Below are 27404 nucleotides of genomic sequence, written 5' to 3' on the forward strand. Positions count from 1 at the left end.
CATCTAAGATTTGATGTTTTTCTTTTCAAATTTCTCACTGCTTGGTGTAGACAAAACTCAGAATGTGGTTGCAGATAGACGGTGCGGGCTCTTCTCCTGGCTTCCAGATCACTGCCCACAAAGGCCTCCTGCTGAAAACGCCAGCCCTCTGGGCAGGAATTGGTGCAAAGCTGCAACGCTGGGTGCCCTTAGGGGGAAAGGCTCCAGAGGTGGGAGGAGGAATTTAGATGAGGTTTGCAGCCTAGCCACCGGCAATTGAATCTGGGCGTGTCACCATGGAGACGGGGCCGGCCCGCGAGCTCGGCTGCCATTGGCTGGGGACTCCCGGACTGGGAATATAAGCCAGCACCGGGTGAACAGTGTGCTTACTGTCTACCAGACTCGGAGCGCAGCGGATCAGAGTGGAGAAAGGCAGGCTCATCACGAGGGCGCCGGCGGGACCATGGAGAACCAGTGAGTTGGGCATCGGGCACCAGGCGCATGGGACCCCGGAGGCCCCTGGGGAGGGGAAATGGCTGTCACCGAGACCTGGGGACCCTGCACTCTGGGCCCCAAGGGGCCAGGAGAGGGAGCGAGTGCCTTGGAGATGCGGAGAGGCCCGACACGGAGCCCGGTGCCAGAGGCAAGGCGACAGAGCAGGGGGGCAGCCGGCTCGGGCAGGGGCGCGCGCGGGAATCGAGCAGGGGTGGCGCCACCGGAGCAGGAAGGGGACAGGTTAGTGCAGTGTCGTCTACTCCTAAAAGGAACCGGTGCGTGTGTCTGGGTGCTAGGAGCGTGCGTAAGTGGAAAGGGAGACATACTCCCTCGCCCTCTACTCCACACACAGAAAAGAGATCTGCCCACCCCATCACAGATTCCATTCTCGGGTCTAGGTAAAGCCGCGACGCGCTTTTGGTGCTCAAATCGGGAGTTTCCCCTTCAGAGGAAAGACTGGCCACCTTCCTCGCCAGCACCGGCCTCCAAATTGGGGGTTCGATTAATCCGGGTTGGGGATGGGGTCTCCACGGACGGAAGGAAATCCTTATTCATTGAACTGAGCAACAGATCCCGCCCTCTTACCTCACCCCACACCTTAGAAAACACTTTTGTCTGCTTTGGTCCTGGAATTCCCAGTCCAAGTTCACCAGCACTATAGATCCCAGTGGCTTTTGGATGCCTAGGAAGTTCTATGAACTGTGTGGTTCGATCTCCCAGGTGGCCGCAGCGTCACACTTCTTTCATTTTATCAGCACCACTTGGGGATGCTATTTTACGGTGTTCCCGCGGGATGGCCCTACCTTAAGGCTTTCTTGCTTCTCTTCTGTTTGGGTAGCTCCAGCTCTATTGCCCTGCCCCCTGCCTGATTACCCATCTACTTCCCTGAAGGTAGTCTGGTGTACTGTAGAGTCATAGCTGGTTTCCCCGGCTCTGCTTTTGAAAAAAAAAACATTTCCTCTGAAGACTTGGTTGTGTTCAGTCCTGTCACACCCCAGTTCCACCTTCTTTTTTCCCCTCTAATATTTGGTCTTCCGAAGACCAAAAATGTGGGAAAGAATTGAACTTGGACATGTGAGGAAAGTTCTGGGTTCTGCTAGTGTAGACGTTCTGGGTAAGTGTGTACCCTTAGTTCTACCGGTCTTTTGAGCTCCCTGAAGGATAAAAAGCCTTGGTGAATCGAAGATGGAAGTGGGCAGGGAGGGTGAAGATTGGCCGGGAGAAAACTACCTGTAGGCGGAAAAGCAGAAGAAAGGTTCAAGGGCTTGTATGACAGAGCCATAGGTCTTTGTAGCTTGTTAGCAAATTTTTTGTTAGCAAGTCATTTTCAAGCTAAGCCTCTAAGATAAAAAAAAAAAAAAATAGGTGGGACCAATTATATCCTTTTGCTTTATACCAGTCAAGGAGCCGTGGTGGCTCAGTGGTTAAGCACTCGGTTAACCGAATGGTAGGTGGTTCTAACTCACCAGCTGTACTGTGGGAGAAAGATGTGACAGCCTGCTTCCATAAAAATTTATAGCCTTGGAAACCTTATGGGGCAGTTCTATTCTGTCCTACAGGGTTACTAGGAGTTAGAATCTACTCGATGGCCAGAGGTTTGGGTTCTTGCTTTATATCCAAGGAAAGAATTTGAGGCACAGGTTACTTGCTTAAAAAGACAAAATTGGAACTAGAATCCAGCTTGAGTTTTGCTCCACTTTGGACCAGAGGTTCCTAAACCTGATTTTTAGCCAGAATTACCTAAGGCACTTTTATAAAAAATACAGATTCTTTTAGGGCCTCTCCAGAATTATGAAACTGTAGGAGTGGGCCCTAGAATCTGTGTTTTTAATAGTTTTCTACTGAGAAATGTGTGCGACCAGCCCTGCTCCAGCCTTTGACAACCAGTGTTATGAACTGTGTCTGTCTTTTTGCACAATAGCTTATCTCATCTCTGGTCTTGAGTTACCCCTTGCAATTCCATATGGCAGAGGTCTGTGGGCCTGGGGATCCGAGAAATAAGGATCCAGGGGAACTAGGGGTGGCACATAGACTTCCACTAGTATTTCCTTAGTATTTGGCTGAGGGAGGAACTAGAGGGTGAGCGTTCAAAAGGGGACTGAGTTTGCCCCTGCACTCATAGTTAGTCTTAATAACATCTTGAGTAGGGAGGGGGATAGGGAGGATACTAAAGAGGATTGTACTGGGTTTGTCTCTGCTCTAAGGAGGATCTTAATCCCATCTTGAGTGCCCTCCCTTTCCTTTCTCTTCAGACCCAGCCCCTTCACTTCACTTTCACCGGACCTCTCTGTAGACACCATGGTCTTTCCTTTCCTATCCCCTCCTTCTCATAAGGTGAGATATTAAACCTGCCAGTTGTAGCAACACTGGAGTTTGGACTATTAGTAGAAACAGACTTCGTTAACTTTTGCCAGGTTCTGGAATGGAGTTGGTTTTATGTCAGACTTGGGCCTGATTCTGAGAGGTGGGTGGTGGGGGGAGCATAGTATGACCTCTAGTGAGGGACAGGAGCCTCCTCTCTGCAGCAACCATTTGGCCAACTTCCCTGTTCCCTGCTCCCTCCTATACCTGTCATCCTTTCTGCATTGACAGCCATCAGGCATTGCTCTGTGATGCCCTTGGAACAGGAGTGGAACTCACTTTGATTTTCCTTTTTTCCTAGATTCACATATGAAGATTACCAGAACACAGCAGAATGGCTTCTGTCCCACACCAAGCACCGACCTCAAGTGGCAGTGATCTGTGGTTCTGGGTTAGGAGGTCTGGCTGAGAAAGTAACTCAGGCCCAGATCTTTGACTATAGTGAGATACCCAACTTTCCCCGAAGTACAGGTACTGGCAATGGGATAGGAGGATGGGACTGAGGAGTATTGATGGGATTTTGTGGAACCCAATCTGAAGGCCAGTGCTTCTAAGTCTGGACCTATGCAGTATCTGATTATACTCATCAGCATTTAACCAAAAGTAAATGTTGTCACAGAGGAAAAAAGCCCACATGAGTCATAATGACATTGAAAGGAAATTACCCTAGCAGAGATTCCGTAATAGGCTGAGCATACTTATATCAGAGGGACTACATGATGACATTTTTCCTATGCTAATTTTTTATTTGTTTAATATGACTCAGCTCCTTAAAGCTCTACAGTAACACCCTTCCCCTCCCGTATACCATCATCACCACGTACACTCCCTTCTCATTTCCTCCAGACTACAGCGGATGGTAAAAGCAGTATCTGAAAACTCCCAGGACACAGTCAGGGCTCCTCTGTATGATGCCTTCCTGGCATCCTTCATGCCCACAGCTGTAGCTCCAGTCCTAGTACAAGGCTCTGATACCCAGCAACAAATGAACATACAGACTGCCTTGTTCTTGCAGACAAACAAATAATACATGAATACAGGAGACCTGATTCATACTGACCCTTTGGAAGGGGAAAGGGGCAGCTTGTCCCCTATGCACCGTAGGGCTCTGGTAAGGAGAATATTTCTAATACAGCATCCGAGAATATTGTTGTCGTTAGGTGCTGTCTAGTTAGTTCCAAATTATAGTGACTGTATGTACAACAGAACAAAATACTGCCCGATCCTGTACCACGCTCACAATCCTTGCTATGTTTGACCTAACTGTTGCAGCCATTGTGTCAATCCATCTTGTTGAGGGTCTTCCTTTTTTTCCCTGACCCTATACTTTACCAAGCATGATGTCCTTCCCTAGAGACTGGTCCCTCCTGATAGCATGCCCAAATACATGAGACGAAGTCTCACCATCCTTGCTTCCAAGGAGCACCCTGGCTGTACTTCTTCTAGAATAGACTTCTTCATTCTTCTGGCAGTCCATGGTATATTCAATATTCTTTGCCAACACCATAATTCAAAGGCATCAATTCTTCTTCAGTCTTCTTTATTCATTGTCCAGCTTTCACATGCATATGAAGTGATTGAAAATACCATGGGTCAGTCAGGCGCACCTTAGTCCTTAAAGTGACATCTTTGCTTTTCAACACTTTAAAGAGGATTTGCCCAATGCAATGTGTCGTTATATTTCTTGAGAATAGCATTAATATTCTAGCAGCATTCTAGTAGCATCTAGAAAGCTCTGAGGCTAAGACTTAGAAAAGGGCCAGGTAAAATAGGGGCAAAGGACAAGGGTAGTTAATTTGGTTTACTTATTAATTTATCATGTAACTGCCCCTGGTTTGTATATTAATTTTTCTCATTTGTATCTTCCTCTTTTCCCTGGCAAGTTGAGACTTTTACAAAAAATTGTTCAAACCCTTTGGAACAAGACTGGGAGAGCAGCAGGGAGGTGGCAGTGGAGACTGGGGAGGGAAATGTTAAAAATGAGACAGTGAGGGAGAACATAGTTTTCTAGGAGAGATAACAGTGACATTGACTCCATCTGGCACTTCTACCCGCGGTGAGACCAGTACTGCACTCAGTGATAAGTGGACTAATTTTTTTTTTTTTAATCAATCTTTTTTTTTTTTTCTGTTCCACTTGGGTTTTCCTAGCTGTGTCAGTGTCTCCTTTGCTGTGTTACTTTTTTTTTTTTAATAAGCTTCTGTATCTCTCCACTCCCTCTCCGACCATTCATTCCCTAAGAGTATCGTATTTTGAGGATTTTGAAGTTTTTGGAAAAAATTTCTATAATTACTGCATTTACTTCATCATTACCCTCACTTCTTTTTAATCATTTTACATTCTCTTGCAGCACAGCTTTCTCATTCTTCTGAAATTTCTTTTAAAAACATTTTCTTCCTTACTTTGATCTTCTGTGTTCCCACAGAAGAACATTCTTTCACCCATAGCTCTAATTCCTGTTTGTGCTTACGTAGTTGTTTTTATGATTATGATTCATGTCTTACCTTCCCCATCAGACTTGAACTTTCTGAAAGCAGATGTCTTTTTTTACGTCTTCATACCCTCACATGTTGAACACATTGAGTGAACCATCGTAAGTACTCAATGGATATGTTTTGCATGAAAGCACCATCCCATTCATTTCCCTTTCTGTTTTGTATATAGTTCCAGGACATGCTGGTCGGCTAGTGTTTGGGTTCCTGAATGGCAGAGCCTGTGTGGTGATGCAGGGCAGATTCCACTTGTATGAAGGCTACCCGCTCTGGAAGGTAAATGGGCATAAGCCTGGTTGGATCTGGGAGAAGGGGGAGAAAATGACTTATCACAAGACGGAGCATTTCTTAATTCCTATTTTATGACCTAAATATCTGGGCTAGGTAGATTTTTGGTCCTCTCCTTCCTTTTTCACGATAGGTATCATATGTATCCGTGTGGCTGGATTGGTGAGATTTCGAGCCTTTTCTAATCTTTTACTTTGAAGGTGGCATTCCCAGTTAGAGTTTTCCGCCTTCTGGGTGTGGATACCCTAGTGGTCACCAATGCAGCTGGAGGGCTCAACCCCAAGTATGAGGTTGGAGATATCATGCTGATCCGTGACCATATCAACATGCCTGGTTTCTCTGGTCAGAATCCTCTCAGAGGCCCCAATGAGGAAAGGTACGTTATATGGCTCCTTTGTTTATAGATGGGTGGGGCTGAAGGTTTTATTTAAGAGTTCAGGGAGAGCTCATTGTATTCTCTTAATCTGAGGTGATCTTCTAACCTGTGCCCTAGGTTTGGAGTTCGTTTCCCCCCCATGTCTGATGCTTATGATCGGCATCTCAGGCAGATGGCTCACGTTACCTGGAAACAAATGGGGGAACAGCGAGAACTACAAGAAGGGACCTATGTGATGTTGGCGGGCCCCAACTTTGAGACCGTGGCAGAGTCTCGTCTGCTGCAGAAGCTGGGGGCAGATGCTGTTGGTGAGAAGCGAAACTTGGCTGGAGGCTTGGCCAGGGAGGGAGCTGGTAAAACAAGGATTGGGAGGAGTAGGAGATTACAGGCCTAGAGGGTAGAACAAGAGATAATCTGATTTAAAAGAGATTGAACTGACCCAACTTCTAGGAAGATACTGAAGTAGTGAACACTAAACACCAATGGCTTTAACAACTGCAGATAATGTTGTTAGGTGCCCTCTAGTCAGTTCTGACTCAGCGACCCTATATACAACAGAACAAAACACTGCTCAATCCTGTACCATCCTCACAATCCTTGCTGTGTTTGAGCCCATTGTTGCAGCTACTGTGTCAGTCCATCTGCTGTACGTAGGGTTGCTATGAGCTGGAACAGACTAGTCAGTACCTAACAACAAATAACAACAACAATGAAAGTGAGGCTAAAGGGTGAGGAAAAGAGTTATTTGAGGATCCTAACAATTGGTTTTCATCTTTCTGCCCACCAGGCATGAGCACAGTACCAGAAGTTATAGTTGCACGGCATTGTGGACTTCGAGTCTTTGGCTTCTCCCTCATCACTAACAAGGTCATCATGAATTATGAGAGCCTGGAAAAGGCCAATCACGAGGAAGTACTAGAGGCTGGAAAACAAGCTGCACAGAAATTGGAACAGTTCATCTCCATTCTTGTGTCTTGCATTCCACCCCTTTGCAATGCCAGTTGATTAGCCTCAGATTGGTCTGGCTTCTGCCTTACGGGATCCAAGAAGCTGCTACCTACTTTGGCCCTTTGTTGGGGTCTCTTGTCTTGCCCTTAGGTGGTAGCAGAAAGGAGAGGAAGATTCCTGTCCTTTACTTTCCCCACATTTCCCACCAGACCTTTCTGGTGCCAAGTCCTCTTTTGCTCAGTTGTTTTCTGAAAGCAGTTTCCATCCCTGTTCTTCCCCAGACTGGAGCCCCTGCCCTACTTACTACTCATCCATGGATATGCCCAGGATTTGACTTGAGTCTTCAAACTTGGCACAGTAGCTGCTAACTTTTTGAGACAATGCTCTCACATTCCCAGGGGCCTGAGTTCTGCCACCCCGTAACACTGGAGACCACACAAGGACCAGCCCAATACCTCTTTCAATTTTTAACATTATTGTGTTTTGAGAATAAAGAGAAAGATGCATCATTTCTTCATTTTTCGTACAACTTGGTGAGGCTGGGGACATAGGCCGAGACTAGCAGGGAAGTCATGTGACTTAGTCTGCTTCTCAGACAAGTAGCTAAGGTCCTGGATGAATGTGGTATGTAAAGTAAGGAAGGGCAAAATGATGAAAACTTAGGGAAAGATACTGAAAGAGATGATGAGAAGGAAGAAAGGGCTAACTTCTGGCACATGGTGTTGCCACTTCCCTCACCACAGTCTTACCACTGTCTCTTGCCTTCTGATTGTTTTACTCCCTGTCTCCTCTCATGAGTTAGTTCACTGATCTCAGCTTCTGCTCCTTAGTTGACACTTCCTTGTTGAGGCCCTAATCCCACTTTCTCTTGCTTTCCTTCTCTGATTTCTGCCATAGTTGGTGGCAACCATACTCTACTCCTTTTCGACAGTGCATTGGTGAGTCCCCCTTTCTCTGCTGCCAGCCACCCCACTGCTGATTAGACTCCTGTCAGCCCGTGGCCAACCTGTGAGGTTGGTTCATACCCAGTTCTTCTCTTTGAGCACCTTCTTTCCTCCCTCTGTTTCCTTCTAGCAGCAGCCTTTCTCTTCCGTTTTGCTTGGTCAGAACGCTGCATCCAGGCATTGCCCTTTGTTGGCTCACTGCACTATTTTTGCTTATCAGCTTGCATTCAGCTGGCTGGTGTGTTTGGAAACAGCCTACCACACTACCCTCCCAGGTCTACTTGCCGTTTAAGAAAGGGCATTGCTGGATAAGTCTCTAAGAGTAGCGACATTTCAGTTATTAGTAGCATAATATGAAGAAAGTATTTTGGACAGGGAGCCTTTGAGAATTCTTCCATAACATCCTTTGGCAACTGGCCTAAGGAAAATCAACAAATCCTGGGGTGGCCCTATCGCCACTCCTTTTATCTTTTTTTTTTTTTTGTACTGCTACTTAACTTCCAGGACCTGTAGGCAATCCGCTAGCATCTGTTAATTGTCTCAGAGCTGGCTGTAAGAGCTGGCTTAGAGGGAAGTACTGTGTGTCCTTCAGGGTACAGGAGCTTCCTAGGTATATACACAACTGTAACTTATTCATCTAATGGGATGGTTTATAGACATTTCTCTTTAATTAATTATTGAACATCTCTTTGTATAAGGCTCTCAGCTAAGCAAATGATAATGAGTGAATGTAAGGAAGGTGTTTCTTCTCAAGTGCCTGCAGGTCTTAAGGAAGACACATTTGTAAAGCTATTAACTGTTAGATACCAGTTACCAGTTGCCAACAATTCTGACTCATGGTGACCTGATGTGTGACAGAGTAGAACGCCTCACAGGGTTTCCAATGGCAGTGATCTTTCAGAAGTAGATCGCCAGATCTTCTGAGGCACCTCTGGTTGGATTTGAACTCCCAACCTTTTAGTTAGTAGCCGAGTACTTAAAAGTTTGCACTACTCAGGCACTCTAATTTTTATATAAAAAAAAAATTTATATAAGGCAGTATAAAATAGATACAAGTCACATATTGTTCTCAAAGGAGAGACTGATTGCATACACTGGGCAGTGAGGAGTAGGTTGGTTAGAGGAAGTTTCACAGGAAACTTTGAGCTTAGTCTTGAAGCACGAGAAGGGAGAAAGAGGATTTCATGCCAGGATGAGGTAAAGCACAGAAAAGTACTAGGGATATTCTTGGGTCATTGCCACAACTGGTGTGACTAGAACAGAGGACATTAAGGGCTCTAGAGAGACATGGGTAGAAAGGTATTTAGGGGCTGGAAGAGGGCTACATTTGGTCCTTGGCTTTCCTACCCCTGTTGTGCCTCTTAGTGAGATAAATGGTTCCACCTGAAAAATATGTCCCAGACAGACTTGAGTGGAATATTTTGGGACACTTATAATTTCTTAAATTTAGTAAATGGGTAAACTGTAGAGGATTCCATGTGTTTCATGATAGAATACTAGATTCAAGCAAAAGATTATATATTTGATATCATAATTTCTAGAGTTTCTAATTCTTTAGTTCTAAACTAAGCCTAGGAAACTCTAGGGGGCAGTTCTGCCCCGTCCTATAGGGTTGCTATGAGTCTGAATGGACTGGAGGGCACGCAACAACAAAAAAAGTAGAAATTACCTACTTTATGCAAGTGTTTATTACTGTATTCATGTAAAAGCATTAAAGATATTTTATGGTGACAGAAAAATTAGGTTCTTCCAAGTACAACCTAAGTGATGTGACAAGGAAATGTAGTTACAGGCAAGTAATGGGCATTTAATTCTAGGTAATAAGTATTCTAAGTGAATTAACTAGAATTCTATGTTGGAAGGGGTATGAGCTGGGGAGAGAAAGCATGCACGCATAGTGTTTTCAATTCAGTATATTAAGTGTCTTCAATTTCAGAGTGCCAACCAACCCAGCCAAAACTGAATACATCAGTTTGGGAGAGTAAGGAAATAGAGGCACAAAGTCAAGGGAAACATCTGGGAGGGCCACCTAGAGAAAGTAAGTTCTTGAAAACATTGGTGATAAGGCTGCTTCTCTCTAGTGGGGCCTGCAGGATACCTGCAAACAAAAGCTTGATCTTGCTGAGTCTCATGGTAGGTGTCAAAACACACTCCCTCAAGTCAGGCTTTCTTCCCTGGCCCTATTATGGTCAACTTGATCAACATTAATAAATGTTTATTAATCATAAAAAAAAAACCAAAACCAAACCCCGTTCTGTCAAGTCGATTCCAACTTATAGCGACCCTATAGGACAGAGTAGAACTGCTCCATAGAGTTTCCAAGGAGCGCCTGGTGGATTCAAAGTGCCAACCCTTTGGTTAGCAGCCGTAGCACTTAACCATTACGCCACCAGGGTTTCCTTATTAATCACATGGTAGCATAATCATGTGATAGTATACAATTTTAAGGTTGAAGGTCTTCGGTTATAGAACGCTGTGCTAAAAACCATACTATAAATTGATATAAGACAAAGTGCTTGCAATCTAGATGGGAGACAGGAGAAATAACGAGGCTGAGTTAGTCATCCCCTCTATACCTAGCTTTCAGTCTTTTCATATGTTGTTATTGTTTAGAAGTTGGATTTCTCCACTGAACTGTGAGGGAGTGGGACTAAATTTTTTAAAAAGGAATAACGTATCAAAAGTAGCGTATGCTAAGTGCCAAATGATGGCACATTTGAACTACAAGAGTTCAAAGAAGAGAACCAACACTAGGGTTCCAAACCCCTTGCTGTTGAGTTGATTCTGACTCACAGCGAGCCTGTAGGACACAGCAGAACTTCCAGCTAGTGTTTCCAAGGAGAGACTGGTGGATTTGAACTGTGGACCTTTTGGTTAAGAGCCGAGCTCCAACAAGGCTCCAGCACTACGGGTGGGGAACAGGAAAACGATTAATGAGACTTGACTTAGACCTTCGAGGAAAGACAGATGGAGAAGGTGCTGCTGCATGCTGGCAAACTCCGGGATGTTTAATTATCTAACAGGTTGAAATGGCTAGATTGAAGAACTCGTGAATGGGAATGGTGGGAAATAAAATGGAGAGATACTGAACTGTTTAGGCCTCTGCTTCTGCCAGGCTGAGGAGTAAGAGCCTTATTCTCTAGTTAAGATGGCCAGCTATGGAAGGCTTTTAAACTAAGGAGTGATAGAAGAAAATCACACTAGTATTTTGGTGGGCTTAAGCTGGGATGCTAGGGTCACTATAAGTCAGAATCGACTGGACAGCAATGGGTTTGGTTTGGTTTGGTTTTTTAAGTCAGGACTAGGGTCCTTTGTGGAGCAAACGGTTTGCACTTGAGTGTTAATCTAATGGGTGGTGGGTTGAATTCACCAGGTGGCACCCCAGAAGAAAAGCCTGGTATCTGCTTCCATAAAGATTGTAGCCAAGAAAACCCTATGAAGCAGTTCTACTCTGTAACATAAGAGGTTGCCATGAGTTGGGATAGGCTGAATGGCAATGGGTTGGTTTTTTTAGTTGTTTTGATGTAGAATTAGTTTCAACCAAAATTAACTGCATAGAACAGCAGAATTAACCAAAGATGATTTTGCTGGTGGAGTGTTTAAGGGCTGATAGCTTTTCACCAAGTTGAATTTTGCACTAGAAATAGCAAAGAGCTCTGTAGGGCTTCACCAGAAAGTTCACACAGGACCATTCTGATGCCACAGAACGGTGGAATGGATGAGAGAGTGCTGAGATCTATGCTTGCACAAAGTAAGAAAAACTTGAGAGGTGGAAATGGATTTCAAAGGTTTTCAGACACTTCTTCTGACACCTAAGAAAGACTACTTCATCTTTTATCTATCTTTCCATATATTTACCAATACCACTGTTGATGGAGGAAGAAATAAGAGTGCCCCATTCCCTGAAGAGACTGACTCGAGTAATTGAGTAATTTTTATTTAAACATTTAATATTAATGTTTGTCTTAGTCTGGGTTCTCTAAAGATGAAAAACCAGTACAGAGTATAAATATATATACAGACAGAGATTTATATCAAGAAAATGGCTTATGTGGTTGTAGAGCTGGGAAGTCCCTAGTCCGTGCGTGGGTCAGGCTGGAGGCTTTTCCTGATTCACATAGCTGCAGGGGCTGGCTAACCCAAGATCAGCAAGTCAGACAGCAGGCATCTGGCTCACAGGCTATGGAGACTGATGAATACCAAGTTCTGCAGGCAACACTGCAAGTAAGCTGCTAGGTCAGGTCCCAAGAACTGGAGGTCAGGAGCCAGCCTCAGTATCCAAAGCAAGAAAAAGCCAGTGAGCCTGGCCAGAAATTCCACCTATATTGGATGCAGGTCATGCTCCCAAGGAAACTTCCTTTCAACTGATTGGCTCCTCACTATAGATCTCATCATGGAGGTGATCTCATTATATCAGATCTCAATATGGAGGTGATTACATCATTATATGGCTGCCAAACTACATCATAACTGCCAAACCACTGAGAATGATGGCCCGGCCAAGGTGACACACAACCTTAACCATCACAATGTTGGCACAGAATAAAGGAAGAGCAGGGTTGGGTCCAGGTGACTAGAAATCTGATTTATAATCCTGGCTCTGTCACAAACTGATTTTGGGTGAGTCATAAAAACTTTCTGGGCCTATTTTCCTATTATAAAATGACAAAGATGAACCAAATAATAGTTACATTCTCTCCAGACTCTTGTGATTTCTAAGTTTTTTTTTAAAAAAATACTTATTGAGCATTTTCTTTCAGATGATAGAAGCAGTTCATGCTCATTTTAGAACATTTGGAAGACACAGAAAAGAATAAAAGGGAAAGTCAATAGTCTCACCACCCAGAGATATCTATCGTTAACATGTTGGTTGGTAGAAAGTATTTCCTTCCTGTCTTTATTCCATCTATGAATATTTTTCTACATTAAACTGTTAAGATTATGAATTTTAATTGGTATTATATCATGAACTGTTCTACATGTCTTCAACAATTCTTTAGAAATATTTTAAATCTGTGTACACATTTCTAGAGCGTTTATTTTGTTTTCAATATTGAGATGAACATTTTTAGACATAATTTTTTTTTTTTGTCTACGTTAGTTCTTTAGAACAGATTCACAGAAGTCAAATTTCTGGGTCAAAAAACTTAAAAAAGTTGTGGTACATATTGCCAAATTATTTTTCAAAGAAAACGGAGCAAATTCTTATTACCTCCAATAGCCAGAGAGTATGCTACCTCACTGACTACTCACCAGCATTGAGGGGTTTTCAATGTTTACTATCTTTGTCAACTTGCTGGACAAAAATGGTATTTTAAAGTTGTAGTTTGCATTTTATTACTAGCAGGGTTGATTTTTTTTAATATTTATTGGCCGTTTGTATTCTTCTCATGGAAATTGTTCTTTCTCTTTGCCTATTTTTATATTGGCTATAATTGACTTGTAAGAGCTTTAAAAAATACGTTATTATCGTGTAATATTATATGTAAATTTTCCCTTTGGTTTCTTAATTTTATGATTTGGTTCATTTGAAAGTTTATTTATTTCAAAAAATAAAGTATGTTGATTTCTTTGTTTTTATGCATAAAAATCTTATGCCATCTAAAGATCAGAAAAATATTCACATGACCTTTCTTCTGGCATTTTAATGTATTCGTTATTAAATATTTATGTTTTTAATTCATCTGAAGTTTAGTTAGGGGCCAGTGGTGGTTCAGTGGTAGAGCTCTCCCCTTCCATGCAGGAGACCTGGGTTTGATTCCCAGCCAATGCACCTCAAGCACGGCCACCACCCATCTGTCAGTGGATTCGTGGGTGTTGCTGTAATACTGAACAGATTAAGATGGACTATGAAGAAAGGCCTGAAGGTCTACTTCCGAAAGTCAGCCTTTGAAAACCCTGTGGTTCACAACGGTCTGATCTGCAACCAATCATGGGGATGTGCAGGACTGGGCAGTGTTTCCTTCTGTTGTGTATGGAATTGCCATGAGATGGGGTGCTAGATGGAAGCTAACAACAACAACAAGCTTAGTTAGATATAAGGTCCATTCTCCCCCATCTCATTCTTAGGTAGATACAAGATCCACCCCCTCCCTTCCAGTTGGTCTGTTTTCCCAAGAGCATTTATTGAGCAATTTATCTTTTCTCCATTAGCATTTAATGGAGAAAACAGACTTTTTATGATATATTAAATTATAGATACGATAGTCTGTTTTAGGGCTGTAAGTTCTGTCTTATTGACCTGTCTTTGGAATCTTGAGCCAATGCTGTGCTGTGTTAGTATTTGTGATTTTAAAATAAATTTTAAGTTCTACTAGGGCAACATCCCTCTTCCCCTGCTATAATTAAAAAAATATTGAAATGTTCTTGAGAGTATGTTTTTTAGATGAATTTTAGAATCACTTTTTTCAAGTCCCTACACAAATCCCTTTGGGATTTTGAATCAAATTTTATTAAACTTATAAATACATTTGATATAAATCAAGATCTTCTGAGCCCAACCAGAAACATAAAATATTTCTCCATTTTTGCAAACAGTATTTTATATTTTTAAATAATTTTTTGTAATCTTTTTTGTTCGCTTGTTTTAAAAATAAAGATCTTGGGTGTCTGGTTAGGTTTAGGAATATCCCTGTATATTTTATGTCTTTGTTGCTTTTAGAAGGGAATTCCCATATCCACAAATCCATACTGACACTGACAAATCATTGAATAAATAAATGGGGGAAAAGGGACAACTCCTTGTTACAGGAGAATTCCAATTAATAAAGATGGAAAGAATGACAGAAATAGAAAGTCACCATTTGCAAATATCACAATAATAGGTGTTTCCGGCAAGAATCAATAAATTCTAAAATTAGTAGGTCAAGGTGTGATGAGAAACAAGATACTTGCATAGTCTCAAAAGTATCTCTTTGCAAGATATATATCAATGACAAGGGGAAAAATAGTAATTTTACAGTGGAGAAATCTGGCAGATGCCACCTTAACCAAGTGGTCACAGTGAAGATTACCAGCAATGAGACATAAAAACCTCATATACCTCCTGGTATGATGTCTTGAGAAGGGCATAATAGGATTTCCATGGTGTTCCTGACAAAAGGTATACCTGAAATTATTTGTAAGAAAACATCAGGCAAACCCAAATGGAGACACTTTCTACAAAATAAGTAGCCAATACACTTCAATAGTGTCAAAGTCATGAAAGGCAAAGAAAGACTGAGGGAAACATGATAACTAAATTCAGCGTGTGACCTTGGAGTGGATGTCTCATTAGTGAGACAATTTATGCAATCTGAATAAGGTCAGTAGATTAGTTTTAAAAAAAGAAAAAAAATAGATTAGTTGATGGTGTTGCATCAATGTTTAATTCCTTGGTTTAATAGTTGTCCTGTGGTTATGTAAGATATTAATGTTAGAGTAAGCTGGGTGATGGGTGTATGGAAATTCTTTGTACTATTTTTGTGACAACATTTTTGCATATCTGAAATTATTTCAAAATGAGAAATTAGAAGTAAAAATCTAAAAATAAAGGAAGAGAATTCACTTCTCCATTTTATTTCTTGATTATTTTTGACAACACAGGAAAGCTATCGTTTTTATATATTTACTTGTGCATAGCCACTTTACTGTATTTTTTAATAAATTCCACTATTTTTCAACTAATTTTCTTAATTTATAGTTACATAATCATTTTGTCTGCAAATAATGATGCATGTGTCACTTATTTCCTAATAATTATAGTTCTTATTTTTATTTTATATCTTAGAGCTTTGAACAGAAATTCTAGAACATTGTTAAATAATAAAGGTAATAGAAAGTGTCCTTGTTTTGTTCCTGGTTATCGTGGAAAGTCCTCTACTTTTACAGCATTAAGTATGATACTGTCTCTTGGTTTAAGAATACTAAAAATTACTCTAACTGTTTGTTTGTTTTTTTAATTTAGTGTTGAGTATTTGGTCTAGGTCTTTTACAGTGTTTAAAAGAACAAGCTATTACAAAGTAGCTATAGCTGCTAACCAAAAGGTCGGAAGTTCAAATCCACCAGCCATTCTTTGGAAACCTTATGAGGCAGCTCTACTCTGTCCTATAGGGTCCCTATATTACAAAGTAAAATTTAAAGGCAAAAAGCACAAACAATTTAGAAATGAAAGCACACTGAAGTCAAATTAGTCCCTCCTTCTCTTCTTTTTAGTTAAAAATTTTGAATAGATTGTATACTCACATAGTTGAAAAATTAAGCAACATGGGGGCATCGAGTTTATGTTAATAGTGGTGGAATGATTTGGCAAAGGATAGCAAGAATGATTTGTCTCAGTTATCTAGTGCTGCTGTAACAGAAATGTTACAAGTGGATTGTTTTAACAAAGAGAAATTTATTCTCTCACAATCCAGGAGGCTTGAAGTCCTAATTCAGGGTGCCAGCTCCAGGGGAAGACTTTCTCTGTCGGCTCTGGAGGAAGGTCCTTGTCATCAAGGTTACCCTGGTCTAGGAGCTTCTCAGCAAAGGGACCCTGGATCCAAAGGATGCGCTATTCTCCTGGCTCTTGTTTCTCGGTGGGGTGAGGTCCCCCTGTCTCTCTGCTTGCTTCTCTCTTTTATATCTCAAAAGAGACTGATTTAAGACACAACCTAATCTTGTAGATTGAGCCCTGCCTCATTAACATGACTGCCTCTAATCTTGCCTTATTAACATCATAGAAGAAGGATTTACAACCCATAGGAAAATCATATCAGATGACACAATGGTGGACAATAGCACAATATGGCCTAGCCAAGTTGACACACATTTTGGGGAGGCACAATTCAATCCGTAACATGGTTGCACAACTTGAAGAATGTATCAGTGTCACTGAATTGTATATATAGAAATAGTTGAGTTGGCATATATTTCGCTATGTATATTTTTACCACAATATAAAAATAATAAGTCAACATAAATGTATACAATGAAAAGTCTCATCTCCCTCCCGCCCTCCATCTACCCTTCCCGCCCCCACCCCACAGGTAACCACTCTTATTAGTTTCTTGTGTATTCTTCCAGGATTTGTGAAAATAGAAGCAAAAATGCAAATATACTTTTTTTCTCCTCTTGATATTATACACTCAAGTTAGCGTGTTGTATGTACTGTTCTGTATCTTGCTATTTTAAATTAATATATCTTGGAGAGCTTTTTACCTAGGTAAATTAGTCTGCTTCCTTGATGAGTTAGGCTTATGTTGTTAAAGATATCTACCAGTCTGTTGGCTCTAGGTTTGAGAAGAAAAGGAAGAATAATATCTTTAAAATATTTTTCAGTCATTTTGAGTTTGTCGATTACCAACAGGAATGAATAGAGACAAAGAGATGTTTTCTGCTGCCCCTTTAAAGCAGGAAGGTGGGGAGGATAGAGTGTTCATTCTGTGCTGTGTGCCTTTGGTTTAAATTTGATTTGGCTTAGATTTGCATTGCCTTTTTCCTTGTGAATAGGCCTCTGCTTTTCATAATTACTTTTCGTTTCTAAAGGGCTCATTTCGAACGAGCATTGGCTATCTGCTTGGTTTGTCTGATATTGTAAATTTGGATTTCAATAAAAACGGAATTTTTCCTATCTTTAATCTTTTTGCCTGATTTTTTATTTTGGCCTAAGTTTGATTTGATATTGTTTGGGATTAACCCGCTTTAGCTTTCACTTTTGCTTCCATCTGAGTTTCTCTCATTTGCCAACTTCTCTTTTTCTTGTTCTCCTTTTCTTCTGTTGCCATTCATGCTCAAAAAAGAGAAAATGCCACCTTGCTTGTCAGCTATTTGATTTCAACTTCAGGTTTACCTTTTGTTATTTTATCTTGAACTGTTTCCACCTGAGCTTCTGCTATAATTTATGACAAAAGATTAGTAGGAATATTGTACCATTCTATGTACAGCCGGAACTGTTTCAGTTCTATCAAGTATTCTCTTTACTCATCAGACGCTATTTATCATGGATTGAATTGTGTCCCCCCAAAATATCTATCAGCTTGGCTAGGTCATGATTCCCTTGTATGATTGTGTGACTGTCTACCGTTTTATCTTCTGATGTGATTTCCCTATGTGTTGTATCACTATGATGCAATGAGACGGATTAGTGGCAGTTATATCGATGAGGCCTACAAGATTAGATAGTGTCTTAAGCAGATCTCTTTGAGATATAAAAGACAAAAGCAAGCAGAGGGACATGGGGACCTCATACCACCAAGAAAGCAGTCCTGGGAGCAGAGTGCATCCTTTTGGCCTGAGGTTCTTGGGCTGAGATTCTCCCAGACCAAGGGAAGACTGATGCATCACGAGGACCTTCCTCCAGGACAGAGAGAAAGAGAAAGCCATCCCCTGGAGCTGGTGCCCTGAATTTGGACTTCTAGCCTACTGGACTGTGAGAGAATAATCTTGTCTTTGTTAAAGCCATCCACTTCTGGTATTTATGTTATAGCAGTACTAGATGACTAAAACACTAAAAAAAAAAAATTTTTTTTTCAATTCCAGCTCCTAATATTAATTCCAATTGCTCCTCCTAAATAATAATATATAGATACCCCAATTGTTGTTACTCCACCAACTCCATCAAGCAAAGTAACAAAAATATTTAATTGCAGCAGAGGATAAAGTTGACAATTGCACAGCGGTTGTTTTTAATATGCTTGTTTTGGAGATAGGAGTGTCCTCACTCTGGGCATCCATAGATAGGATATTAAGGAGCCTGTGAAGCCCCTGAAATGCAAGATTGTATGTGTGTAAATTTCTTGGGAGGCAGATGAAAGTCAATAGATTTTCTTGGATGTTTAATTCTGTGATTCACCAACACTCTTTTCCCGTACCCCACAAATGCATAGTAACCACTAGGATTAAAAACAACAACATAGAATTCTGATCCAACCATCATGGGCTGATCTATCTCCAAAAAAGATAAGTTCCAGTTCTAACTCCTGGTACCTGTGACTGTGATCTTATTTGGATATAGGGTCTTCACAGATGTAAGTAGTTAACACGAGATCATACTGGAGTTTGATGAGCACTAATCCAATTTGATTTCTGTTTTTATAAGAACTGGAGAAGAGACACAGAGCCAGACAGATGTGGAAGGAAGACATCATGTAAAGACAGGGAGAGATTGGAGTGATATATCTACACGCCAAGGATAGCCAGCCATCACCACAAGCTAGGAGAGAATCATGGAACAGATTCTCCCTCAGGACCCTCAGAAGGAATCAACACTACTGACATCCTGACGTTGAACTTCTAGCCTCTAGAACTGTGAGAGAATAAGTTTCTATTGTTTTAAGCCACTCGGTTTGTGGTAACTTGTTATGGTAAAAAACTAATACACCAGGCTCTAAAATATTTCCTACCTACTGACTCTTCACTTCAGGATAAGCCCTATGGCTGGTCTAAGAGCCTGTTAGCAGGAATGCCAGAGATCTAGAAAATTGATCCCTGTTATGGTTCCACAGTACTGGGTTCAGGAATGTTCTCAGTGGGTATACTAGCCTGGAGAGTCTGAAAGAGATCCCTTAGAAAACCAAACTGTGCGTTGTAATAGTATTGAGCATTTCGTTACCCTTAGACACATGATGGACTTCTGCTCCGGAAGAGCGACTCTGGGCACGTTCATACTTGTTTATGAGTATAGCTAGCCTGTACCAAGAGAGACTATGATGTTTCTATAGGGTCTAATGTGATGCTTACTCACTCAGAGGTTTTCTACATGGTGTACCCGTCAGGTGAAAGTCTTCAGAGTAAAGTCTGAAATGAAAAATTTGCTCATATCTCTGTTTGGTATGTGACTGAGCTGACTTTATTCTGTGTCTTTTGGATAGGAAACCCTACTGATTTATTCAAGTGATGTCTGTGGCAGGTCTCATCACCAAGTCATACCTGCTACTGACATTTGTCACTATAGGGACCATTCAGTTTCTAGGAAACCATAACATTTACTTGATAACCCTGTATTGCATTTTTGTTTGTTCATTATTTTTTTCCTATTTGTTTTGAACTTTGTTCTTCTTATAATCAGATTGTATTAAGCCTCATACAGAAATATAGGGATATGTGTATGTGTGTACATATACTTGCGCATGTATATAAACATATGCATACGCAAAAATCAAAATTGTCAAATGATAGATTGTTGTTTTCCCATGAAAACTGAAAGTGTTGATACACTTCAATATCCCAGATTGGGTACCTGTCAAGAGTACCTTTGTAGGTCACTGAGCAGGGTAAGATGAACACATGAGGAAGGAATGTTCATTCGCTTATACGAAGAATGTTCTAGGGCCTGGGAATATACAGGAGAACAATCCGTGTGACAGGGACCCTTGACAATGGAAGGAAAACCCAGAACCCAGTGCTGTCGAGTCGATTCCGACTCATAGAGACCCTGTAGGACAGAGCAGAACTGCCCCATAGAGTTTCCAAGGAGCACCTGGCGGATTCGAACTAGCCAACCCTTTGGTTAGCAGCCATAGCACTTAACCACCAGGCCACCAGGGTTTCCAATGGAAGGAAAACTAGTCCATATTGAGAAGCTTGGCTTTAACTTGATAGCTGTCCATAAGAGGGCAGCAGAGCTAGGGAACAGGAAAAGAGCTCTTCAAGATGGTCCCTTCAGGGCAAATACTCTGTTAAAAATCTAAGATAATAGAGGGAATGTAGTCCTTCCTCTCCAGAGCTTCTACATTAAAATTCAGCTTAAAGACCCCAGAAGCTCCAGAACTTGAGAAACACTTGGGTATTGTGGGCAGATTTCGAGACCTGGGGGGAAGGAAGCAATTACAGGGCTGACCAGGGGTGAAGGAATGACTAGCATAGAGGGAAGTTGTAGCTATTATGCCGAAGAATTAAAAAAAAACCTAGGCTGGACCATTGTTGTTTTAAATAGACTGATCCCCCTGGAGTCAACATTGCCACTAAGAAAGTTCCAGAAACAACTCATCAGACATGGAATGGACTGGACAATGGGTTGGAGAGAGATGGTGATGAAGAGTGAGCTACTTGTATCAGGTGGACACTTGAGACTGTGTTGGCATCTCCTGTCTGGAGGGGAGATAGGAGGGTAGAGAGGGTTAGAAACTGGCAAAATTGTCATGAAAGGAGAGACTGGAAGGGCTGACTCATTAGGGGGAGAGTAAGTGGGAGTATGGAGTAAGGTGTATATAAGCTTATATGTGACAGACTGACTTGATTTGTAAACGTTCACTTAAAGCTCAATAAAAATTATTTTAAAAAAAAAGGAAGTTCCAGAAAAACATTGGTTAAATCTGATTATGTGTGGCCAAACTTACCAAAAAACCACTTAGGGAAGGGCTGCATCCTAATCTATGATGGAAGGGAGGAAGATACTAGTGCTGCCACTGGACCCTTAATGTGAGTAACCACAGAAATAACATGTAGTGCTTTACAGTTCACAAAAGATTTTACATTCCTTGTTCCTTTTTAGTTTTGATAATTATAGAGACCTGTGTGTAAGGGTCATTAACGTTATTCTCATTTTCACTTTTCAGATGAAAAAGAGCAGTTTAGAGATATTCCCGACATGACACAACAAATGGCTAAACCATTCAGGACTTCTGTCTCCATATCTTTGGACCTACAGAGAGTGAAAAGGGTGGGGAATGTGTGGAAAAAGATCATGTGTTTAGCTGAATATGAAAGGCCCAGAGGGAGTTAAGTTTGACTGCAAATTGAAGACGAAGCCTTGTAGTAAGCAGCCTTCTTTTATTATTTTTAAAGAATCAAGTTTATTGTATGCAACCTCGGAAAGTTAGGACTAGGACAGGGAGAGAAATTCCACAGTTTTAGGAAGAACTCTAGAAAAAAGAGATTGTTGTTTTACGTCCCTGAAGTGTTGAAGCAGAGGCTAGATGAATATTTGACAAGGCTGTAGAGGGGATCTTTGACCTTATAACCTCAAAAGTTTCTTTCAAATCATGTCATTTGAAACATCAGGACTTTAGCTTGCCAAAGTCTAAAGAAAACAGTATCATCCCCGACACTCTAGTTATATGAAAGGAGGGTGGGGTGTTTCACTGTTCTTTCATGTAATAATGATTATATATCCGTGCACATCCATTTCTGCTTGACCCACTGCAGGGTGGGAGCTGGGGAGTTGGGACACTAGGGCAGGGAGAGTAGAAAATGTGACTGATCCCAGACAAAAGTGGAAACAATTCACTGTCTCATTGGTCAAGGAAAGGCAGCCCTTCAGCTTAGCAATTGAGAAATCTCCGGCAGCATACCACTACGTGGAACGCAATTTACAGCAAGACTGAAATCAGGAGATCCAGGGAGCAGTGGGTGAGGTAGAGCTATGCAGGAACTTTGAGGGAAGGAGTGGTTTGTGAGTGGAAGATTTACATAGAGGTGCACTCTGCGGTGAAGAAAGAGTTTTATTGGCAAAGCCATTTGTTCCGGGAGAGCAGTTTAGAATAGTACATTTTATATGGGCAGTAGTTTATGAGGAAAGCATTCGTGGGGAGAGGATTTTGGGGCTCGTGATACGCATCGGAGCACTTGTTAAGAAATGTTGAAATGTAGCTTGTAGGGGAATTGCTTTGCTAGGGGCCCAGGAGGCAGGGTTTGGTGCAATGGAAAAGGACAGAGGGGCAAAAAGAAAAGAAGTTCTTGCTGTGGCCTTAAAAACAAAACAAAAACTACTCATTTATTATTTTATTTTAAAATAAAAATTTTATGTGATTACAAACCAAACCAGTTGCTGCTCTGTCAATTCCAACTCATGATGCTCCATGTGGGTCAGAGGAGAAGTGTGTTCCATAGGGTTTTCAATGGCTGTGACCTTTCAGAAATAGATCAAGGTGACTCTGGGTTTGTTCAAACCATGAACCTGTTACTGCAAATTGCGGATTCAAGCCGCCTGCGGCAAGCCAATAGTGAGACAGGAGGAGGTAAGTAGCAAGAGGGCTTTATTGAACACCGTGTTCAAGAGACAGAGGGGCAAAGTTTCCCCCAGGTTCTGTCTGCCCCAAGAGGGCTACAAAAGCGTTTTATAGGGAGAGGGTCTGGGTTTAGAAATTCCCAGGATTGTTGATTCTCCTTCGAGGGGGACGTAATGACGAAGTGACTTATTGTTGACGTCTTGCAGGCCTCTTTACGCCATCCTGGTTTCGTTCACTGGATGGGTCCGGGTTTTGCTCAATCATCTCGGGTGCTGATGGTATCGCTCATTGTTTTTGTCACCTCGGAGAGAAACATGGTTTAATGAACAACAAAAATCTTGATTACCTTGTTTTTCTACAATGGAACGATCGTGAGACAGATTCCAGAGCAAATAATGGACACTTTTAAAGGCTAAAGATTTTAATCACAGCTTATACAGCTAAACTAGAGAATATATTCTCTCTTATTTTAATACTAAAACACTACAGAAAATGTATTTTCTCTACTTCAAACCTTTTGCTTAGTAGCTGAGCAGTTAAACAGTTTGTACCACCCAGGAACTCCATATGACAAAAGCCTTACATATAATGTAGAAAATTGGACAATATTAAGAACAAAAGAGCCTTTAATCCCCTCAGCAAAGATAAGCACTGTTAACAGTTTGGTGTACTTACTACGAATTTTACATATTTTTGGAAAAATTTTTAGTGACTATTTTGTCCCCAACTTGTTACTTTGAAAATCTTCAAGCCTATAAAAAAGCTGAAGAACAATGTGATAAACACTAGTATGTTGTTATTGTTACATGCCATGGAGTCAGTTCCAACTCATAGTGACCCCATGTACAACAGAATGAAATACTGCTCAGTCCTTCACCATCCTCACAGTTGGTGCTACGTTTGAATCCATTGTTGCAGCCACTGTTTCAATCCATCTCGTTGAGAGCCTTCCTCTTTTTCGCTGACCTCCTACTTTACCAAGCATGATGTCCTTCTCCAGGGACTGATCCCTCCTGAAAACATGTCCAAAGTACATGAGATGTAATCTCACCATCCTTGCTTCTAAGGAGCATTCTGGTTGTGCGTCTTCCAAGATAGATCTGTTCGTTCTTTTGGCTGTCCATGGTATATTCTATATTCTTTGCCAACACCACAATTCAAAGGTGTCAATTCTTCTTTGGTCTTCCTTATTTATTGTCCAGCTTTTGCGTATATGAGGTGATTGAAAACACCACGTCTTGGGTCAGGAGCACCTTAGTCCTCAAGGTAACTTCTTTGTTTTTCAATATTTTAAAGAGGTCTTTTGCAGCAGATTTGCCCAATGCAATATGTCTTCTGACTTCTTGATTGCGGATCCAAGTAAAATGAAATCCTTGACAACTTCAAACTTTTCTTCATTTATCATGATGCTGCTTATCGGTCCCGTTATGAAGATTTTTGTTTTCTTTATGCTGAGGTGTAATCCATACTGAAGGCTGTGGTCTTTGATCTTCACCAGTTAAGTGCTTCAAGTCCTCTTCACTTTCAGCAAGCAAGGTTGTGTCATGTGCATAAGGCACGTATACTTTCACCTAATTCATCAATCGTTAACATTTTGCCATACAATATGCTTCTTTTTTTTTTTCTGAGCCATTCACTTTTAAATACATCGACATTCTCCTACATAACAACATTACCATTATCTCATCTAAAAAGATCAGTACTAATTCAATAAAAACCAGTTACCACGGAGTCAATTCTGACTCTTGGCAACCCCATGGTGCCAGGGTAGAATTGTGATCCATAGAGTTTTCAAAGGCTGATTTTTCAGAAGTAGATTTCCACGCCTTTCTTCTGAGCTGTCTCTGCATGAACTCAAACCTCCAACCTTTTGGTTAGCAGTGAAGAAGGTTAACTGTTTACCACCCAGGGACTCTGTTAATTCAATAAGATCATCCATTGTGTCTTGCTACTGATCGCAAACACTTTCCCTTTTCTTATTTCTCTAGCTCTCATTTTTGAAGGCAGAACATCAATCACTGTCTATTCAGCAAGAGCAAACAGCTGTGTACCTACTTTTATACTTATGTCTTAGTTTTCTAGTGTTGCTATAACAGCAATACCACACAACAGAAATTAATTCCCCTAGAATTCAGGGCGCTGCTTTTAGGGGAAGCCCTTCTCTCTCTGTAGGTTCTGGGGGAAGGTCCTTGCCTCCTTTCAGCTTCTCTCCCTCAGTTCTTTGGTGATCTTCATGTGGTATGGCATCTACCCTCCCCCATTTCTGCTTGCTTCTGGCCCTAACCTATTCCTTTTATATCTTAAAAGCACATCCTCATTAACACAACAAAGAAAACCCTGTTCCCAAATGGGATTACATCCACAGTATATTGCTGTTGTTAGTTGCTTCCAACTTCGCAGTTCCAATTGTGCCACCCAGCCTCTTGCTGTGTGTTGTTGTTGTGTGCCTTTGAGTTGATTCCGACTCACAGTGACCCTATAGGACAGAGTAGAACTGCCCCATAGAGTTTCCTAGGCTGTAAATTTTTACTCCCTCAGAGTGGCTGCTGAGTTCGAAGTGCTGATCTTTCAGTCAGCAGTTGAGCATTTAACCACTGCACTACCAGGGCCCTATCCACAGTATAAAATTAAACCCATTGCCGTTGAATTGATTCCGACTCATCACAACCCTATGAGACAAAGTAGAACTGCCCCAGAGGGTTTCCAAGGCTGTAGTTTTTCTTTCTTTTAAATTGTACTTTAGACGAAGGTTTACAGAACAAATTAGTTTTTCACTACAGTTATTACGCATATTGTTTTATGACATTGGTTAACCACCCCACGGCATGTCAACACTCCTTTTGCAAACTTAGGTTCCCTATTACCAACTTCCCTTTTCCCTCTTGCCTTCTAGTCCGTGCCCCAGGGCTGGTATGCCCCTTTAGTCTCATTTTGTTTTATGGGCCTGTCTAATCTTTGACTTAGGGGGGAACCTCAGGAGTAACTTCATTACTGAGCCGAAAGGGTGTCCAGGGGCCATACTCTCAGTGTTTCTCCAGTCTCTGTCAGGCCACCAATCTGATCTTTCTTTTTGATTTAGAATTTTGTTCTACATTTTTCTCCAGCTCTGTCAGGGACCCTCTATTGTGATCCGTGTCAAAGCAGTCAGTGGTGGTAGCCAGGCATCATCTAGTTATACTGAGCTCAGTCTGGTGGGGGCCGTGGTAGATGTGGTCCATTAGTCCTTTGGAGTATCTTTCCCTTGTATCTTTAGTTTTCTTCCTTTTTCCTTGCACCCGAAGGGGTGAGACCAGTGGAATATCCTAGACAGCTGCTCACACACTTTTAGGACCCCAGATGCTACTCACCACAGTAGAATATAGAACATTTTCTTTATAAACTATGATACGCCGATTGAGTTATATGTTCCCTGAGACCACAGTCCCCACAGCCCTCAGCCCAGCAATTTGGTCCCTCAGGGAGTTTGGATGTACCTATGGAGCTTCCATGACAAGGCTGTAATCTTTACGGAAGCAGTCTGCCAAATCTTTCTCCCCAGGAGTGGTTGGTGGGTTTGAGCTACCAACCTTTATTTTTGGTGATGGGAAGGTGGCATCAAATGTGGATATGGTGAGCACAGCACAAAGTAAAAATGAGTGTTTGAGCACATATTGATGGGTATAGGCATATACATACCAATGGTGGCATAGCGGTTAAGTGTTAGGCTGCTAGCCAAGAAGTTGGCAGTTCAAATCCATCAGCAGCTCCTTGGAAGCCATATGGGGCAGTTCTACTCTGTCCTGTAGGGTCGCTATGAGTTGGACTTGATTCCAGGCAATGGATTTGGTTTTGGTTTTAAGCATATTGGTATACTGGTAGGTACAGCTGTGTACATAGGCATGTGGGTGCAGGCCCATATATTCACCGAAGACACGAATATGAGTGAATACTCCTCAGACATAACCAAACACCTTCCAAGATTGGTTTTCTGGGTTTGAAAGCTTAGGACCATGGTCTCATGGAACAACTCAGTCAAATGGCATGACATAGTTCACAAAAATCATGATCTGCATCCTAGTGAAGTGAGAGTGTCTGGGGTCTTAAAAACTTGCAAGCGACCATTTGAGACACAACTAATGGTCTCTACTTGCCAGGACCAAAAGAGTATGAACGTAACCAAAAACTCAGAGACTAAGCAAACCTACATGAGCCATGACCTCATCTACCCTGAGATCAGAAGAACTAGATGGTGCCTGGCTACCACCACTGACCATTCTGCTGGGGGGAACAATAGATGGTCCAGGAGGATAGAATGGGAGAAAAATGTGAAACAGAACTCATATTCCTAAAAAAAAAAAAAAAAGACAGATACACTGGAACAGTAGAGATCCCTGAGACTATTGCCCTGAGACACTCTTTTTTTTTTTTCGGAGACACTCTTTAAACCTAGAACTGAGCCTATCCCCTGAGATCACCTTTTAGCGAAATAATAGGATGGCACACAAAATAAAGAATATTAAACTGTAAGATCGGTGCTCTACTTAAAAACCATCTGTATGAGACCAAATATCAACAGTTACTCAAAAGCAAAAATGAGAAGATAAGGGAGCAGGGAAACTAGAATACTGGAAATGG

The 27404-nt window shown here is 41.5% G+C and overlaps 1 protein-coding gene across 2 annotated transcripts; it reads left to right on the forward strand.

Moving 5' to 3' along the window:
- Positions 1–283: 283 nt before the first annotated feature.
- PNP (purine nucleoside phosphorylase) lies at positions 284–27134 on the forward strand. Of its 2 annotated transcripts, XR_010323133.1 has the most exons (7): positions 329–453; positions 3137–3306; positions 5500–5603; positions 5816–5991; positions 6109–6299; positions 6779–19149; positions 21399–27134. XR_010323133.1 is itself a non-coding variant. In XM_010600997.3 (6 exons), the coding sequence occupies exons 1-6, from the start codon at positions 443–445 to the stop codon at positions 6994–6996; spliced, it is 870 nt and encodes a 289-aa protein (XP_010599299.1). In that variant the 5' UTR covers positions 284–442; the 3' UTR covers positions 6997–27134. The 2 variants fall into 2 exon arrangements, 1 of the variants encoding a protein (XP_010599299.1); XM_010600997.3 differs by having other exon boundaries at positions 284–453; positions 6779–27134.
- Positions 27135–27404: the final 270 nt, after the last annotated feature.

The sequence above is a fragment of the Loxodonta africana genome, chromosome 10 (genome assembly GCF_030014295.1).
Source record: "Loxodonta africana isolate mLoxAfr1 chromosome 10, mLoxAfr1.hap2, whole genome shotgun sequence".
In the NCBI taxonomy this organism is placed as follows: Eukaryota; Metazoa; Chordata; class Mammalia; order Proboscidea; family Elephantidae; genus Loxodonta; species Loxodonta africana.